Genomic DNA, 18,905 nt, shown 5'->3' with positions numbered 1-18,905 from the left:
GAAGCGCACGCTCTACGGTGGCGTCATTAAGCCAAGGTGCATCTTGACTTCTAATTCAAATCCATGAATAGAACAATTGGAAAGCTTAAAAAAAAAAAAAAAGGAAACAAAAATGTAAAAATACTCCCCCCGCCTTAGATTCGGGATGGTCTTCAAAGTATGAAAATCAAGTGTTTCACAGCTAAATTACAGGCTGTCAGAGAACTGCCTCTGACAGTGATATTAAGCACATCGATGCTGCTTCAGCAAATCACAGGGTTGCTAGCAAGGCAAGAGTTGTACCTCCTTAATTACAGCGCTGTAATTAAAGCAGTGAAATCTCCTTGGTGTGCAGAGGCAGATATCAGCATAGATTATCCTACAGAGAATAAGAAAGGGAAAACTGTCTCGTTTCTGCCTTTTCCTTTCAGAGGCCCCGGTGTCAGCAGCCGTCGGAGGGGACGTGCCCCGCGCCCCGACAGCGGGCGGCACCGCAGCTCTTTGCTCTGAGCCTCACCTCAGGAAGAGCTTTGCAGCTTCCAAAGCTGAAAAATTCTAACTATATACAAGTTGCACAGGGCTTTTCAATATAAACTGCCTTAAAGAAGAGCCTCTACATTAAATTTGGGCATATTCTGGTACACTCTTGTCTCTTTTCAACTACTCAGCAATCCAAACAATAGTTATAAAGGTACCTTGGACACAATAAATTCTCCACGGAGGCTCAGATTGACATAGAAGCTCCTAGAATGAAAATACACACCACGCTGAATTTTCCTTTAGTCCCTTCCACATCAGGGTCTTCAGGGATTACAGAAAACAAGGGCCAACATTTCATCAAATCCAAGGTTTCTTCTCATTCCTATAAACAGCTCTGTCTGCTGGGACACATTTCTGCCACTATATAAATTTAATATATTTAATAAGAAATGCTGATATTTGCAACGTACAAACTGTTGCAGCACTGAAGTGCTATTGTGTGAAAGGCCCATTGAACTGTAGTTTCCATGTAGTTAAGAACAGAAAAAAAATACTACAAATATCAGTGAGACCCTGGCAATAAAAAACAAAAAATAAAAAAATAGCCCAAGTATATACTCCAGGTGTTCTACTCAGAAGACCTCAAAAAAATCTATTATTATATTTTGAGAACTTGGAAGGAAACACTGCAATAATAACTTTCATTTGTATTGGACACTGATATCCTTGTCTGATGAAAAGACATGAATTAAAAGTGCGCTGTGAGCCCTTTGTTGCCATGACCCTCTCAGAAAGAGGATTAGCTCAGCCTTGGGAAATCTCAGTATAGAAGCTTTTTGGTCTGGAAGGCTTTTCTGATAATCCTCTATCACGTTTTTTTCCCACCTTGTTGGGCTTCTTTTCCTAAAATCTGAAGAAGCAGCAACCACCAATGAAACACAAGCCCAGATAAGGTGCAGCCGAGTTTCTCTCACTGGAAGAAGAGGGACTTGGTTCTTTTTGAAGCCTCAGCAAATACTTTATCAGTGCACTTTTCCAAGATCCGAGAGGTACCAGTTGTTAGCCTCCATTTCCAGTTCTTCCATTGATTTAATTTCTTTTAGCTCCCCGGTGGATGACAGCCAATGACAGTATCAGAGAACAGGCCACGATCTTTGAGATGAAAACACTCAATTTGAGTTTTGAGTTAAGCTCCTAATCTCACAGCTAAAGGTTCAGCAAAAATCCTGTCCTGGATGGTTATGGTTGTTTCCTTTCACAAAGAAGTCACAACAGACATTATGGTTGTTTCCTTTCACAAAGAAGTCACATCAGACATAACATAAACATTCAGTAGAGTAATGAAAGAAAAGATTTCATTACTTCTTTATATGCAAGCAGTTATTAATTAGAAATTCTCACTGAACTATGATAATAAATAACAAATCAGCTGAGAAATGACACACAGCTGCTCTTCAGCTCTTTAGCTTTGATTCTTTTCTCTTTTCTATTTTTTGAAGGTGAAGGTAGCTGTCCCTGGCCCCGATTTGTGTGTTATTCTACAAAGCTTTCTTTATAGTCTGAAATAACTCTCTAGAGATCTGGAACCCTAAAGGAAAAATATATATGGGAGACCTCAGAAAAGCCTTAAGATTTGTGCTTCTTTCTTGGATGTGAGCTGCAGCTTTCACCAGTCCTCTCAGGAAAGGCAGAAGTGGCTCCAGCCTGTTACCAGGGAGACTGAAAACCTCATTTGCACATGTGTCAGCCTGCTGCACTACGGAAATTAGTAACGATTTAACGATCTCCGTGGGACTCTTGTTGAATGGAAACAAAGAGTAGATATTTCAGAACCATTTCATACAGTGATCCAAGGCAGAATTCAGGCTAAGCGAAGACTAAGCACAGAAAGGAAAGAGAAATGAAATCACTAAAACCAATTTGTATAAAAGGGGTGGCAGAAACAAGATCCTCTCACACCTTGTGATGAGGAAGAAATGATTTGTAGCTCTTGGCCATCTGTGTGTGAAGCTTCCTCACACGCTGAGCAGGAGCAATCACTTCCTACAGTGGGCAGGAGGGGAAGATTCGGTCTCTGTGCAAGGTTCAAGTGATACTTTCCAGGTTCCTCTGCAACCTGAGGGTGGCTGTAGGTCCAACTGAGCAGCAGGAGCCCAGTTCTGCTCAGCTGGGGAACTCCTTAGGGAAGGAGTTTCTGTGCCATCCCCACGGTTAGACTTTGTCAACAATTCAAGTGGAAACTCTTCCTGACATTTCTGTAGGAAGGGAACGCATCTTCCAGACTCTCACCATAAACCAATAATAATAACAATTATTATTATTATTACTATCACTTATTTCTATAATTTTGAGGAGAAATATCTCAAAGGCACTGAGAAATTGTGAGAAACAACGTCCTCCAGGGCTGTCATAAACTGAGGCTCGAAGCACGGCTGGTGCCAGAGATGATGAGTGTCCTTCATGTACCATCTGTCATGCAGGGACTATGACTTCTAGTAAGACACTCACAGGTGTAAAAGCATTTAGTGCAAGGGATGCTTGCAAATCAAATCTCTAAAAGTAATGGCGTTAATCAAGCAAGGACCCAGATTAATCCAAACAGTTACACTGACAAATACCACCATCAATCTCCATTTCATACTCCACGCCGTGTATTTTCTCATTTCTTAACACTAGACATCAACTGATACTCATCAACATCAGAAAATTAACATAGTAAATTTCTGAGGGAATAAAAAAAACACCTACTTGTGAAAAGAGGTTAACCTCTTCAATGTGGAGAGCACATTGTAAATGTCATCATCATCAGCTTCTTCTCCCTGAGAAGGAAAGGAAACCCATTAAGAGAGTTCAGCAATCCCACCCGTGCACTAACTCCTCTGGGCTGTGGGGTGCCCACACCCTGCACACACTGTCTTTTTTATTCACATACAATCCTACAGGAACAGCAAAATTGTTATTTTCTCTGCAGTGTGACAAGGCATATGTATCTGCCAGGGTGCAGTGCGTGACTAGAAGTGAAGGAAAAGATCTATGCAGCCCTTAAGTTATGCTTAAAAAGCATGAGAATTACAACAAATTAACTAGTGCTACATAAAGTTAAATTGATGTAAAGCAAGAAAAAACGAGTAAGGTTTCTATTCTTATTTAATGTATTCTGTCTTATGCATTTTGATGGGTAAATTCTTACAAGTAAATCCCAAGTAACTCCAGGTTTCAGACCTGTATCTTTATTTCATTCTTTCCGGAGCTCTTTCAATATGCCATTATAAATATTTTACTAAATCCTCTCTTCCATTCAAGACATAATCCCATCTTGATTCTGCTGCCGGCACATCTGTTTGGGACTACTGGAATCACCACGTGCATTAATGTAAACGCACCTTTCTCTGCATTTTTTATCAGCTTTCACCAATTCATCCATTTAATTTCTCATGTGGACTGTTTAAATACTAGACTGAATTTTCAGAAGCAGGGTTGTCCCATGGCCTTTGTTTACAGCTTCATTGTTTTGCGGGCTTAATGGCTAGTGCTTTTCTACATAGAGAAACAGCTCCAAATAATTATGAAGAAGTTGCTGCTGTACTGTATTCTTGAGTGGGATTACTCCATGACTTAGTAGGAATGTTTTTCAGCAGTTTATCATAGCATATTTAGGCAGTCTAACTCAATTCCTTTTAAGAAAACAAACCTCCTGCAGCAGATCCTCTACGGAATGGTTGAATCGATCCACAAATTCATCAATGAGCTGGCTGTGGGCTATGTCAACTCTGTTCTGGATCGTATATTCTTCACTACAGAGGATGCTGTAGGTTTTGCTGCAGGCTTCCAGAACATCTGATTCCACGTGCTTTTCCACGACAAACTTGATCTGTTTCAGTAAGGCATCGAGATGCTGTGGAGCAGAAAAGAAGTTCACCTCACCTGAACAATGAAACTCAAAATAAAAGTCATCCCAAGAATACAACCAAATCAAGGTTAGATTACTAAAATGCCAAATGAAGGCAGGGCACTGGGTGAGCAGAACAGCAACCTGATACTTGAAAGCAAGCAGATTTTTTGCCTGATATACTGTACCTTCTCCATCCTGCCTGTGCTGTAGATTTCCAGATCAAAATACTGAGGGATTTGCAGGAGATTTGCAACCTTCTCGGCATCAGCAGAATACTAGAACATCATTGAAACAAAATGAAAAAAAAGAAATAGTGAAGTAAAAACAAACACCTTCACTACAGAATGAAAAAGTTTAAAGACAGTTGTAAACACCAGTGAGAGATTTATTTTGTTGAAAAATGTACCTTTGACAGCAACATAGGAAGTGCAATAATGAAATGCTCAGTCAATTTATTTCTGTCATCAATCTGAGTTTTTCTTTCTTTTGCTGTCAAGACCTGCAAGTGATCAAAAAAAACGAAAGTAAATACAATTTCTGTGTATAGCATTCATCAATTTTTCTAATTACGAAAAAAATCCATGCAGGTGTATTTTTAAGAAATCAAAAGAAGAGGGAATAAAAAACCCAAACACATTTGGACTGAAGAGTGATTAAATGGGAGGACCATGTGTCCTAAGAAGCCGTGATTGAAAAGGGAAACATCACATCATCCAGCATGATATTGTCTCGACACATCAGCATTTTTTTAGGATTGAAATTCAAATATAACCCAAGTCAGTGGAAGTTTTGCTATTGCTTCCAAGCGAATTGAGCTCTGGCTTTCACACATTAAACAAAGTGTTAATGTAAAACCTCAGGGTGAACTGAAGTATAATTAAGAAAACCCAAACCAAACCACACTGTAACAGTGATTTTCATTAGCAGATTCATGGCCTCATCTCCACACTGGAATGTAATTCTCAGTGAGAACATACATCCGAGTTCACAGAACTCATTTACAAATTTCAGTGGCAGATACACTGAAGCTACTAATGCTGTCATAGCAAAACCACCTTGAAACAGTGAAGAGAGAGACAATAATCAAACCAGCATGCTTCATAAAAGCTTAGATCTGGCTTCTTGGCTTCAGAAAAGGAAAGAATACCTTTGAACACAAATAATGAGAGTAAAAAAACTCAAGTTAACTAATGATTTATGTAGAGCAAAGCTGCCAGACTGCACAATAAGGGTTACAAGCTAAAGTCAGAGAAGAAACTGTTTCACAAGAAGGTGAGCGCATAATTAGAAATCTGCTCCCATTTCAACTCAGAGAATATGCTCGCGAGATCATGAGAACGTGGACAAACCTCTCCTGACAAGTCAGAGATCCCTGCAGTTACCATCCCACAACTCATGACCTGACTGAAAAGAAGCAAAAGCTGAAATGTCACACCTACATCCCTCTGGGAGCGAGGAGGAACGGCTGGGAACGGAACGTGTGCTCAGCTGACAGGTACCCTGTGTTAGGAATTAATGTGGGTCCCTTGCATGATCTCAAGGCTCTCCCCATCAGCCTTCAGAAGGCAAAGTTTATTTTGCTGAAGCGTTTCTTCAGTTTTGAACAAATACAGACGTTGAAAATCTAAGGCTAAGCAATTTGCTGAACGTAAGCAAACTGAACTGTAGACCTCTCGAGATAGAAAAAAATACCCAGAAAGCTAATAGTGACATTATTTGGTGCTCCCAACGGAAAATACAAACATGAACTTTTTGTTAAATGTAAAGGTTGCTTTGTCTGCTGGAATGTTTGCAGCTAGAGACAAAAAAACAGTTAAGTTGTGCTTACAATACAGTTTTGGTAACACAGGAAAATTACTGCTTGTGTAAATTTGACTAAGTGCTTTCATAGATTTCCCCCTCACCCCTGAAATGTTTCCATAAATTAGGAATTTCTTAGAATACGCTCGATAAATTAAGGTACATAAAGCATGTTTAAATTGATGGTTCCTTGGACCTTTTCCTGCGGTGCTGTTTCTGGACATGAGGTCAATCTGCTTTTGGCTCATAAAAATTAAGAAGTAACTACATTTAGTTTAGCAATAAAGAATGCTAAGTCTATCTCCAGATTTCACCTTCATTAAGTCTGCAGCTTTCTTTAATACACTAGTTATGATTATTCAGAACAGAACCTAACAGAAATACCAAATGTTCACATGGGTTTATTTCATTTTAGTCTAACCTAAATAAGAGGGAGACTACCAAAACTCAGGGGAATATGTTTGGGAAGCTGAGACTCTTTTGGAATTCATGGAGAACACAGCTGAAAGCCTGTTGGTCACCCTGACCTTGTGACTTCTACTGAAATGCTTAGAGGTGCATGCCCAGCCCTAGGAATGGACTTCCACTGATCCCCAAACAGTCTCTGTAAAATAAATAAAAGGGGCAGCTAGACTGCAAAATGGCCAGAATGTCAAATTCTTAAACTTTTAGGGCATTCAGTGGAAGAGGATGGACCCCAGACACCTTCAGGTTGGCCCCAGTCCCACCCCTCCCACTCAAAGCAGAGCCAGCTCCGGGGACAGACCAGGATGCTCAGGGCTTTGTCTGCCAAGGGTGGAAACTCCACAAACTCCCAGCTTCTGTTCCAGGGCTTAACTACTCCCGTGATGAAGATACTGTTGGATTTTTCTGCAAATTTTACATCCATATTAGCAGCCCATTCCTCTTTATGGAAAGCAGTCAGAGGTCATCTTGTTCTGCTCCCAAGCTCTACACTTTCAATTCCAATCTAGAATTAACTTAGGATGTGGGTACATTACATTATGATAAAAAGAAAAATTTACCAAAAAAATAATGAAAATAATTAAATTTCATGCTGTAAATTTGTATTACTTGACTTGGCAATGCGAAACCCAAACAAACAAAACCCCAAACATGTCCAGAAATAGAATTTCTATTCTCTTTCTTCAGAAATGTTCACGTGAAACAGTAAACGCCAATTATAAGAATCTAATTTAAAAGTATCAAAATGTGGCTTTGTAGACAACTATTTTAGGTTGCTACAGGAACAGACACAGGTCTGAGCTACCTCCAGCAGCACCACTTACTCTCTTGCCGGTGCCCCTGCCCACTGGAGGATGTGCTTCAGCAGCTTGTCTGATCGTACACACCATCAGCTCGATCAGAGCGCTCTCCTGCCGGTCAGACATTGCTGAGGAGGGAAAAGAACAAGTACCATCAGCTCCCATGTGTCTGCAAGACATCTTGAAGACAACAAATCTGTGAAGGCAGTTGTACAACACAAGGAATAGAGTACAATGGAGACAACGTCATTTTGTCCCTTTTATAAAACCAAGACTTTCGCGCTTGGTCTTTCACAACATCTCAACATGAATACGGCAGAATTGAAAGAAGTCCAGAGAAATGTAGTCTGGAAAAAAGATGGATCAAAGGGAATATAACAAAGATCTACAAAATAAAGAGCATCACAGAGGACAGAGAGCAACTGACCACTGTCACTTCCTTATACAATATTCTCCCCATCCTGAAGTGTTATTTCTGTTCTTTGAGAATCACTTCTGGTCACATCTAGAGGAGCAAAGCCCACTAGGCTATGCAGAAAGAAAGAACCAAAGTGCCTAATTTCCTGAGGAAATCACCGTACAAATACCACAACTGTAGCAGGTGGATATTATGTTGGGTTTTCAACCACCATCTAACCCTGCAAAAGTCCCTGAAGCAGGAGAATCCTGAAGGAATGGAAAGGATCTTGAATGACACATTAAGGACTCTTTGCCACCAACCACCTCGGCTACCTCATGCACACAGATCTATTGCTAACAAAAGGAAATTCAAAAGTAATGGCAAAAGAATCCCCTTTTATTTTCTTCCTCTTGAGAATTCACTGGTTTTTAACATTGTCTGGAAAAGCTCCATATTTAATTACCACCACCTGCAGTGCTTGCTTATTCAAAGTTGTATTAGCTATCTAATTATTGCAACATTCATGTATACACTAGTTATTTAAACATTCAGACAAGAAGTTGTTCTAGCCTTTAATATTAGGGAGCCACAGTACAGCAGACTTCACAAGATGAAAGCTAGAGTACAGAAACTCTGCTTTGGAAGCAAAGTGCACTAAAAATGGATCAAACTAAAGTCTTCTGCAAATATGCTTCCTAAACAAACCACAGCATAAATACCTCTATCACCCACAGTGAAACATCTTTTTGAGGAAGAATTAACACCACTGTGCAATATCAATGGAGTATAAAGGTTAAAGAAATACCTTCTTCTCCTTGGACTGGTTCCTCCAAGAGCAGTTCAGTCATACATTCCCAGTCTTTCAACAGCTCTTGAGAGCTCTCCCACAAACTGTCCACCAGGTAGGCTGCATGTTCGTGCAACTGCAAAATCCAAAGCCACCATCAGCACAACCTTCTGGTACAAGCAGCAGTTCCTCAACTTTCACAACCGTTTGGACACAGAGAGCCACATTCATTGGAAAGAAAATTCAAACACTAACTCTGGAAGGTCTGAATGATCCAACTGTGTGACAACGGGGCTATGTTTGCATGGAACATGGAATAAAACCAAATTGAGCTTCTTTTCCATAAAGCAGCTTGTTTGTGAAAAATCTCTCTCAGAGTTTTGACCTAGAAGCCATAAACTTACCTTTCCTTGCTTTCCTACTGGATTATAGGAAGGAGAGGTGGCAGGATGTGAGATGAAGAGAGAGCTGTAATGTATTCGTTTTGGGACAGGCATTTAACTCCTAATACATGTTGCTATTTGCTCAGCTACAGCTGCAGAAATCTTACTGATTTTAGGAGGTATAGAATTAACACTAACTGTTATTGGAAAAAATGTTTTTATGTGAATTAACACAACTGTTGTAAAGTGAGAAAGGTAATCCATAGGCTTCTGCTCTTTTATAAACTGATCTTTAGCCAGTATCAAAAACTAACAAGCACAATATGCAGTTCTGATTTGCCTGCCAGACACAGGACCTATTCCTTAGACATCTTGGAGCATAGGGGAGGAGGTGTGAGTGCATTTGCCCACCCTTCTGTTTCTGACAGCGCTGGGCAAAATGTCGCATGTCACAGAGCTTATTGCTGCTAATATGCAGTTCTGATTTGCCTGCCAGACACAGGACCTATTCCTTAGACATCTTGGAGCATAGGGGAGGAGGTGTGAGTGCATTTGCCCACCCTTCTGTTTCTGACAGCGCTGGGCAAAATGTCGCATGTCACAGAGCTTATTGCTGCTTGTCACAGGTTTCCCTGGTCCTTCTTCTTGGGGCCCTGAGAGAGGAGCAATCTTGAGGAGCAGCATGTGGCTTCCAGGGGAAGGCACTTTCCTGATCGTGGCTTTGGGAGCAAAGCTGAGGTTCTTTTCTTCTCAGAAGGACAGACAAGCTTAATGCCAGGTAACTCCTAATCACACACACTCACATTAAAGGTATTGTCATGAGAAGATACGATGACCTATTACAATCTAAGTTTTTAAGAAGCTGGAATTAAAAATACATTCAGATAGCAGATTGAAGGCTCACACAAGTAGTGACATTTCATGCAGACTTAACTTGTATGTTTGTAAGGTGTTTCTAAAAAATGTTAACATTTTCCTTCCTTCTCACCATCTCTGTATTTATTTTCACTCTCACAGTCAAGTCTCTTGTTCAAGGCTTCATAACAATTGCAACACCTTCCTTTTGCTTTTTACACAAACTATATTACCTTCCCTTCTGTAGAGAAACATTTGTCATTCCTTTCTTTTGCTCCACTCTCACAGTCAAGTCTCTTGTTCAAGGCTTCATAACAATTGCAACACCTTCCTTTTGCTTTTTACACAAACTATATTACCTTCCCTTCTGTAGAGAAACATTTGTCATTCCTTTCTTTTGCTCTTCCTTTGCCACCTATTTGTTACCAAATCAAAGGTATAATTTTTAAACCTTTCCCCCTCTACCTTCAGAGCATCCTGTACCTTTCTCTTTCCTTGACTCCCCTGCCATTCCCACCTGAGTTACTATTAGTACATCTACCATGAAACTTCCCATATATGCAATCACTACAGCCATAAACTATGGGCACAATCCCATCCTGAATGTCTTCATCATCGTTGTGGGACATGATTTAGTGATTTTTTTAAATATTTTTTTTTTGTCAGAGTTAGGTTTATGGTTGGACTAGATGATCCTGAAGGTCCCTTCCAACCTAGATGATTCTCTGATTCTATCAAACACTAAATGTCATCCTGAGCACGCTTGCAGCCTCCACCCTCTGACCATTTCAAGCTGCAGCTGCATCAAGCCGTGAACAACCTCCTCATCTCACACCTGACCCCGCTTTGAGCTAATGACCTTCAGGTCCTCTCCTATCCTAATCATAACTGGGGATATTATGGAATTTTTGTGCCTTTCTGGTTCAAATTATTTTACTCCATGAAGAGTAACCCCAGAAGTAAAGCCCTTACATGGTTATCTTAAAAAAAGAACCCGTTACATTCCTATGAAGCAATGAATCCTGGTAGCCACTATACTACTAGCAATGCAGTACTGAGTACACTGGGGACATGCAACAGCAGAATAAACCATTAATAAAATTTTCAGTTGAATTTGCTTGATGGGCAAGGAAATAGGGGACAAGGGAAAGGGATGGAGCATTTCTGAAATTATGAAAAAAATTTAAAAAAAAAGAAAAGACAAACAACTTGTTACTATATGTTGATAAATCACCACTTAAGTTCCAGGTTCTATTAAACATATAAAGGTTAAAAATGATTTTTTTACCTCACTTTCAAGAAAGAAAAGAACCAACATTCTAATAAGGTTTCCATTTGGACTATTTCGCCCCCTCCTCTTTGCTAGAGCCTCTTCAGCTTGGGGATCATGTCTGCTGAACAGTCTAAAAATAAGCAAAAGGAGCTCTCATGTTTATCAAAACAAATCTCATTTCTGCAATAATATGATGAGCATTCATTCTCCATACAGTAGATTTGTTCATAAAACACAGTGAAAGTATCTCAAGCTATTTCTTTCAAGGGAAAGAGGGCATGACCTCTGCCTGTCTGAAGAGGTGAATTTATCTTCAGAGTCTTCAAGTTCACATGGGCTGGAAGAATTTCACACAGGAAAAAGCTCTCCAAAACATATTTATATTGAAAAATTTTGTACAGTTTTAGACATTTGTGTAGTTTTGCATTTTTAACTTACCAAGTCTTACAATGGTGGTGGCACTTATTCCACCAGTGCCTTAAGAACAAAGGTTGTATCTCCACTGACTGGGATATGGTACAAACCTGACATCCCATTAAACATCCAACCTCAGGTACCAGTAAGCAACACGAAGGATAAAGCGAGCTACCGGTCATTATTTGGGCTTTTTGGGGGCTAAATTATACATTCTGATGCACGGCTAATTCCAAACTACTCTCAATGCTCAAATTTGCTCGCTTAAAGAGATCTGAGATGCACCTACACTGCAGTTACAGCAATGATTGTTTGACTTGGAGAAGTCTGAGAACTGCCCCTTGCTTTTACAGAGAAACCACAGTCACAAAGCTCGTTAGAAATGCGAAACACAATATTCTGATCTCACTACTATGATTCATTGCAAAGAGAGGGATGAGTTACGCACAAATGTGGTATTTTAGTTAAAGACATCAACTCTTCCCTCCTGCTTATCTTCACAGATAAGAAATGAGCCCCTCTGCAGGGGCTGAAACGTGGGAACATGCACTCAGGGTTGAGTCAGTGATCCTCTGCACCATTTCCTTTCCTTTGCTAACTACAGAGAGAAAGTCTGATGACTAGCTTACACATAAAAGGTGATATTTAAATGTATAAAATGAGGTGAGATAAATCCCACCTTAAATGCCTCAAGAAGATTCTAACTTATTTAAATGGCACACCAGCTCCTAAGTGTGTTCGCAGAACTCAAGAGAAAAAGAGTGTTAGGAAGGGGACAATATTCTCTCAACACTCTTTACCTTGAGAGACATTTCTAGAACACAACACAGTGTCATTGTGAAGAAAAGTTAGCATAAAGACAAACCTTTATCCTAAGTGCACTAAGGTGTAGGGAAGTCTTCGTTTACCTTCAAGGCATTTTTCAAAATTATTTTGTCACAATTTGATTAACAAAGGAATTTCAGTATGTATTTTTAAAAAGAACCTAACCCTTTGCTATAACCTGCAAAATGGCATGAAGGAAAAGAAATGTAAATGAATTTTGTAAATTAATTCCTTGAAACAGATAATACCCGATCACAAAGATGGGATTCCAGAAACCCACCAATGAAAGCTTACGTAGACTTCTAAATCACTAATAAAACAGAGGAAATTACAACATCATCAGAGGACAGCTGTTGGTTTTGTGTCATTTCTTCTATCGTGTATCTTGGCATGAAAAATTAGATAACCTGGATTCTGATATAAACACTTCATAAAATATATTTAAGAACTCTAATGTCACAACCCATGAGGGGAAAAAATAAAATTACTGCTAAGAGACTTTCAACTGCAAACACTAGAATGAGAAGGTTAATTACTATGATGTAGGAATGTGGTGGTGGTAGTCACTGGTGTGCTGTGATTCATTCCCATGGAAAAGCCAGCTCATTTCCTCTGACATAGTGGATACGTGAAAGGTAACCATGGTGTAATGTCATTTTAGGGCAAGTCAGTGAATTTAGAAACACATTTCTTAATTATTACTACATAAAAGCCTCTCAAGTTCACAATTTTGAAATAAACTGGTGTCAAACTGTCTATCAGGTAGACCATCTGGGATGTATATATAGGCCCTATATATACTATGGCAACAGTAATCCAAGAAGAGCTGCAGGATTTAAACTAATTTTAGAGGTCTATGCAGCCTTTGTATATTTGGCCTTTGAGGAGTTAGGAAAATTTATCTGAATTCTAGAGCAATAAAAAAAGTAAATTCAGTTTCTTCAGTCTTTAGTTCTTGAATTTAAGTCTTGAACTAAGTCTCCGTTTTAAACTAAATACCAGATGTGCTAAATTGGGATACTTCACTCTATTACTTCTTTGCCTTTTGATCTCACCTCCACTAGGAAGCACTCACTAACCTGGTCTTACTCCAGGGCAACTGAAAACTTACTTTTTGTGAAGGAATTCTCCAGCTGCTACAGCCACAGGCCGGTGTGCTGAATACACCAAGTGATAAACATTCTCACAGTCTTCGTTTGACAGGGCTTCTTCGCTCCCACTGAAAGAGGCAGAAAGTAACACCTGAACTAAACCAGATGTGCAATTTTAGTCCCCTCGCTTCCCAGAACGTACTTTTGACAGCAAAGAGATTCATTTCCCTCACACAAACCCCTGAGTGGCCAAACACTGACTTCAAGGATCTTCAGGTCCGTTTTCAAACACAGGGACATTTAAAGGGCCTCTAAGACTGGAAGTTTGTCTGATTTCCCTCTCCCACTTGTATCAATATATATATAAAATAGTATTATGAAAAAAATGTCGTCGCTGCTTACAAATCTTGCCCTGCTTAATTACTTAGATCATCACACTAACTACAATGCACGTTTTGCAAGATGCCAAACAGTCATTATCAAACATTATTAAATTAAAAACCTAGAATGTTACATGAGGAAAATGTAATTGCTTGCTTAACTTATTTACCTCTATAGCACTGTCTGTTTGCTTTCAAAGCTTTTAATTTTTAAAGTATTCAAATCTGGGACTGGGAAAATTTGCTTCAGCCTCCCAGCCTACTCCACGCTCAGGAGTTAAGTAGAAAACTAAACCAAATCACCCCCAAAGTGGGGACACAGACCCAGCACTGTGCAACCACAATCGAATCAACACATAATCACTTTAGGATTGAACCATGGTGTGTGTTTAGAATGACAATAACGCTGACACAATAAATTGTCCATCACTTTTACAGCTGTTATTGTGCTGACTGGATACAGACTTCATTTTCAACACCAAAGAACAGAATCGGATCATACCCCACTGTGCTGGATGAAAGATGACAAAAAGTTTATTTTCTATAATTATTTATTGACACGGACAAGCCACCTTTTATCCTTGTCCTGGATAAATGACACAGTTGGGGCTTCTGCGGTTTCTGAGCTCAAGGAAGATTTTGTGTTTGAGTTTTCTGAAACTCAGAAAAACTTCAATTTTCAGCAGTGTTCTTAAAAATGCTATGGGCCATGGAATAATTCTATTCCATCAACGATACCAAAATATCACCACCATCACATAAAGGTATGTTACTGCCCTCCTTGATTAGTCAAGCATTCATCAGAAATAATTATGTATCAGGACCCTATACATCATTTGGCTTGGTACTACTAATGATTTTTAATTGGTCATTCCCCATCATGATTGTTAGTGACATCTTTTTGGAGTGTCTGACTGCCAGAATATTGCCCTGTGCTGTTCAACATGACCCATATTCTTCTGCTGTTAAATGCATTTAGCTATTGTTATCATGCAACCAAAGAGAAAACAGGACAGGAAAAAGAAAAAAAGATGTTTTTTGACCTAAAATCCTACTGTGCTCCCAAATGTTACTAATAACCTAGGGAACAGATGTGTTCTACATCTCATTGGTGATCATATTTGTTATATTTGCTTTACAAATATACCAGTAGATACAAGATTTCCTTTCTTCCTAATATTACATGTCTAGTGTATATAAAACAGTGACCCATAAATAATAAAAAAAAAAGGTGTCCAGACATCTTTACAAAGTGGAAAAGCTCCTCTAATCTTTCACCCAAATTCTGCACATCCAAGAACATTCTTTGAAGTGGAGCACTGGGTATAAAGTATGATGCAGAAATTCCATGCATTTGTTTGTAAGCCAGATTTCCTTTAACATTGGTTTTGAGTTATTTTAGGAGTTATTATGGGAGTTAGGAGTTATTTAAGCAAATATAACCCATGGATACTCATTCTGGGGAGTATCATTTTGCCCTTGGCAAAAGGTATAAATGCCCTTTGGCATTCATCCACAACAAGGGATGCACTAATAGCCTCAATACATCAACACTTTTTCATACTTTGCCTATTGCATTCCCAAGAGGTGGAATATCTTGCTTTAGTTTCACGATCATATTATTATATACTCAGTTCAACTTCATCCTAAGTGTAAAGTAACAGATTCACTTTATTACAAAAGCCATCACGTCAATTAAATATTACTGGATCGGGTAACTTTCCAAGGGAATATACTGGTTTTGAGAAATACTCACTGGAGTATTAGCGTGACTAATCGAATGGCTTCCACGGCGACATCGTACTCCTTATCGAGTGTCATTGATACAATGCGATCCTGGAAAGGAATTTTATTACAGTGACAAAACAGAAACACACAAGCAGCTGTCAGATGAAGAATTCCATACATTACAAAATAAATTACATTCTCTCTTGGGAGAAAGATCTTTGAATTAGACACATGAAAGCCCTTTAAAATATTATTCAGCCCTTTAATGTCCACCTTTGGAAGTTGTGTGCGATACGCACAATGGAACAACAGGCAAATACACAGGAAGGGGAACAAGCACTCAACAAACAGCCCTGATCCTTGGGTGTTTTCCAGGAAATGGGCAAGCAGACTTCGGAGCAGAAGCGCTGCTCTGGACTGATCTCATTGAACAATTCTTTCCTGAAAAGGAATGTACTTGGTTGGATGACAGCAGAAAAAGTGCCCCACTTCATCCACCTGAAAACAAGTAACTTTGGAGCAACGACTGCTGCACATACACGTATTTAGAAATGCTGTGAAGAAAATCACACCTGAACATACCCATCTGCATATTGCCTATAAAGCTGTGGCCTTTATACCCAGCTACATCTCAAGAATTATGACTTGGCTTTGTATTTTCCTATTCCCTATACTCTTTCTAGTGGAGACGAGCACACCACTTCCCAATCTTTTATAACTGCTAAGGACCCTGCAGCTACAAGAAGTCTCCCAAGTGTTTCTGTCTCCTGAATTTCAATTTGCTTACTGGCAACCAGAAATAGATGTGATTAGTGTATGTTGTCCTCCCTATCTGGGGAGAATTTCTATCCATCCATAAAAACACAATATGTCTTGATGTTCTTTGCTTGACCGATCAAGTTAATGAAAAGAAATTGGGCCATCTGAACATAAAAGTTGATTTCTCTGGCTTGACCTGCTTCAGGAAGGACTAGGTACTATAGGACATTTTGGGATGTGAAAAAGTAGAAATGAGGGACTGGAAAAGAAACAAGGGAAGTGTTAGGAAACAACAGTGAAAGTCACCAAAAGGTGCTCACCTCTTATCTCTACTATTTCCAGGCATTTAAAGGCTGAAGGTGAGTATCAGGCAACTGATCTTGTTTCACTATTGAAATTTGTACATAGAGAATGCATTGTGGCTGGCTCAAGTGTTACCTCTCAACAAAACCAGGTGCTGTAGAGGCACTTTGTGTCACTACAACTGAATGGGCCTCTATGAATCACCATTAAGTTCCTAGGAAATTTGGTGCATTTAAGTGTGGTATCTAGTCAGTTTTAGAGACTGTGAGAAGCCCATGAAGAGGCTCCAACAGTGAAATAACTTTCCAAACAGGAAATTCTGTGTATGGACAACATAAAAAACCCCACTGAAACAAGTGAAATAACTTTCCAAACAGGAAATTCTGCATATGGACAACACAAAAAAACCCCACTGAAACGCTGTCAATTTTTCCTAAGGTCCTGGCCAAGGAACAACAATTAATAACAATATCATCGGCAGAAAGAACAGCCAGAGGTATTGATCTTAAAAGTTTCAGTGGAATTTCATACACTCCCTCAAAGCATATCTTAAACTCCAGGATACCAGAGGGAGGGAAGTACCTGCACATGAAGGAGTAACCACACCCGTGTAAAACTCCTTCTACATCTCTGAGAAAAAACCTGGAAAGGATTTTCTCTCCTGCCTAGAGAGCAAGAGGTACTCTCTGAATTTGGAATCCTTTTGGACTTTGAAACCAACTGATGTGACCGTTTTCTTATCCAAAAAGACTGCTCTCTCAATTTTCCCCAGAAACATCAGGCTTAAAATAAGCAATGTGGATGAGTCATTTCTTATTTTCTGCCTTGGTGCTAGCATCTCTGTGTGACAGCACCTGCCAGCCAGGCACCAGGAATCTTGAAAATGAGACCTAATGACACCTAATGCCTCTGGAAGGTGGAATTTCCGTGGCTGAGCAAGTTACAAACCCTCAGTCTGCTTCATCTGCCTTGACAGAAATTTCCCCTGCCACTGTACAGCAGAATAGGACACAGGCCTGTATTTATAACTTGAAATATTAATTTGCCTATGATGTGAAATGCAATTCTTCATTAGGCTGAGAACAAGGCTGGCTGAAGAGCAAATCCATCTCCTTTTGCCTCTCAGGCCGCAGAGATGGCACTCTCCTGCAAAGGGTCAGGGGAGAGGGACAAGAATTAAATGGCTGCACTTAAATCTGCCGGTGTCTTGACTTTGGCATTGACTGTAAAAAAGCTAATCTCATCCTTTCCATAAGGCTTCGGTTGATGTTTGTATCTGACAGGACTTCTTGATGGAAAACAAAAGTCTCCTCTTTGATGGACAATTTTTTTTTTTTGATGGACAAACCTTATTTTCTAGCACATCACCTACTCCTTCGAAACACAAACAAATGCTGGAAAGAACACACATCTTTCCTTTGGAGAAGTGACATTATCAGATCCTTGTCACAGCTATCTGGAAGGTGGTGAAATATTAACAGCCCGGTACAAGCCATTCTGGATCAAATTAATTTATACTTTAAACAGCTAGAAGATCTCTAGAGAGATTTCTCTTGACAGCCGGAATGGATTGAGCTGAACTGTGCGGGTCCATTAAAGTCTGATGAGGAAATATAAATAAGCAGCCACAGAACTGAGAACGGCATTTAGGTCCATTATTTTTCAGGGGGTGGTGGCAGAGTCTGTGGTGGCAAGGCATTTCGGTAACGAATTACAGATTCAGAAAGCATTAATTTGAGACTTTGCTCCATCCTGGTGCCAGAGGCCGCATCCCTGTCAGCACAGCCGTAAATCCAAGCGCAGCGTTTGGGCAATGACAGCTTTTTCTTCTCTTGATGTGGCTGGAAACTGAAACTGATAAATCTTCACGCTAAACGTATCTGTTCTCTAGGCTCAGAGAGACTCTGAACTCACCTTTTCCTCTAATTTATTTCACAACGATACAGGCTTCTGTAGTAAAAACAGCTTTAACGGGACAGAAGACAGACAACGATTCCTAACAGGGTTCCCTTTCATCTGCATCTCTTTCACAGAAATGAAAATGCCTTGTGCCATTCTAAACCAAGCACGGGCTCATCTAACTTCTGCTAACGGAGAAAACTGTCTATTCTGTGAAAAGCCTGGAGAAAGTATTTGGAGGTTTCATGTTCCTGTAGTTTTTTGAAGTACATCACTGAGTAGCTATTTCTCAAAGTGCCTCCAATCGTCTTGAACAGTTTTGCTGCTGGATGGAGCAGGTTCAGCCTCAAAGCAGTGTTTTCTTTTACAAATTATAGGAGGCCAAGACAGAA

The 18,905-nt window shown here is 39.7% G+C and overlaps 1 protein-coding gene across 1 annotated transcript in view; it reads right to left on the bottom strand.

The window, feature by feature from the left end:
• The window catches only part of STAG1 (stromal antigen 1), a 165,949-nt gene that overhangs the window by 45,044 nt on the left and 102,000 nt on the right, over positions 1-18,905 (bottom strand). Inside the window, exons 11-19 of the mRNA XM_014944245.1 lie at positions 15,581-15,660; positions 13,465-13,572; positions 11,130-11,244; positions 8,622-8,739; positions 7,441-7,544; positions 4,758-4,850; positions 4,537-4,626; positions 4,151-4,354; positions 3,208-3,278 (exon numbers count right to left, since the gene is read on the bottom strand). Coding sequence (XP_014799731.1) covers positions 3,208-3,278; positions 4,151-4,354; positions 4,537-4,626; positions 4,758-4,850; positions 7,441-7,544; positions 8,622-8,739; positions 11,130-11,244; positions 13,465-13,572; positions 15,581-15,660 — 983 coding nt within the window. The remainder of the gene's footprint in view (positions 1-3,207; positions 3,279-4,150; positions 4,355-4,536; positions 4,627-4,757; positions 4,851-7,440; positions 7,545-8,621; positions 8,740-11,129; positions 11,245-13,464; positions 13,573-15,580; positions 15,661-18,905) is intronic.

The sequence above is a fragment of the Calidris pugnax genome, unplaced genomic scaffold (genome assembly GCF_001431845.1).
Source record: "Calidris pugnax isolate Ruff unplaced genomic scaffold, ASM143184v1 scaffold143, whole genome shotgun sequence".
In the NCBI taxonomy this organism is placed as follows: domain Eukaryota; kingdom Metazoa; phylum Chordata; class Aves; order Charadriiformes; family Scolopacidae; genus Calidris; species Calidris pugnax.
Note: the sequence above shows the minus strand (reverse complement) of the source record. Positions and strands in the feature narration are given on the sequence as shown.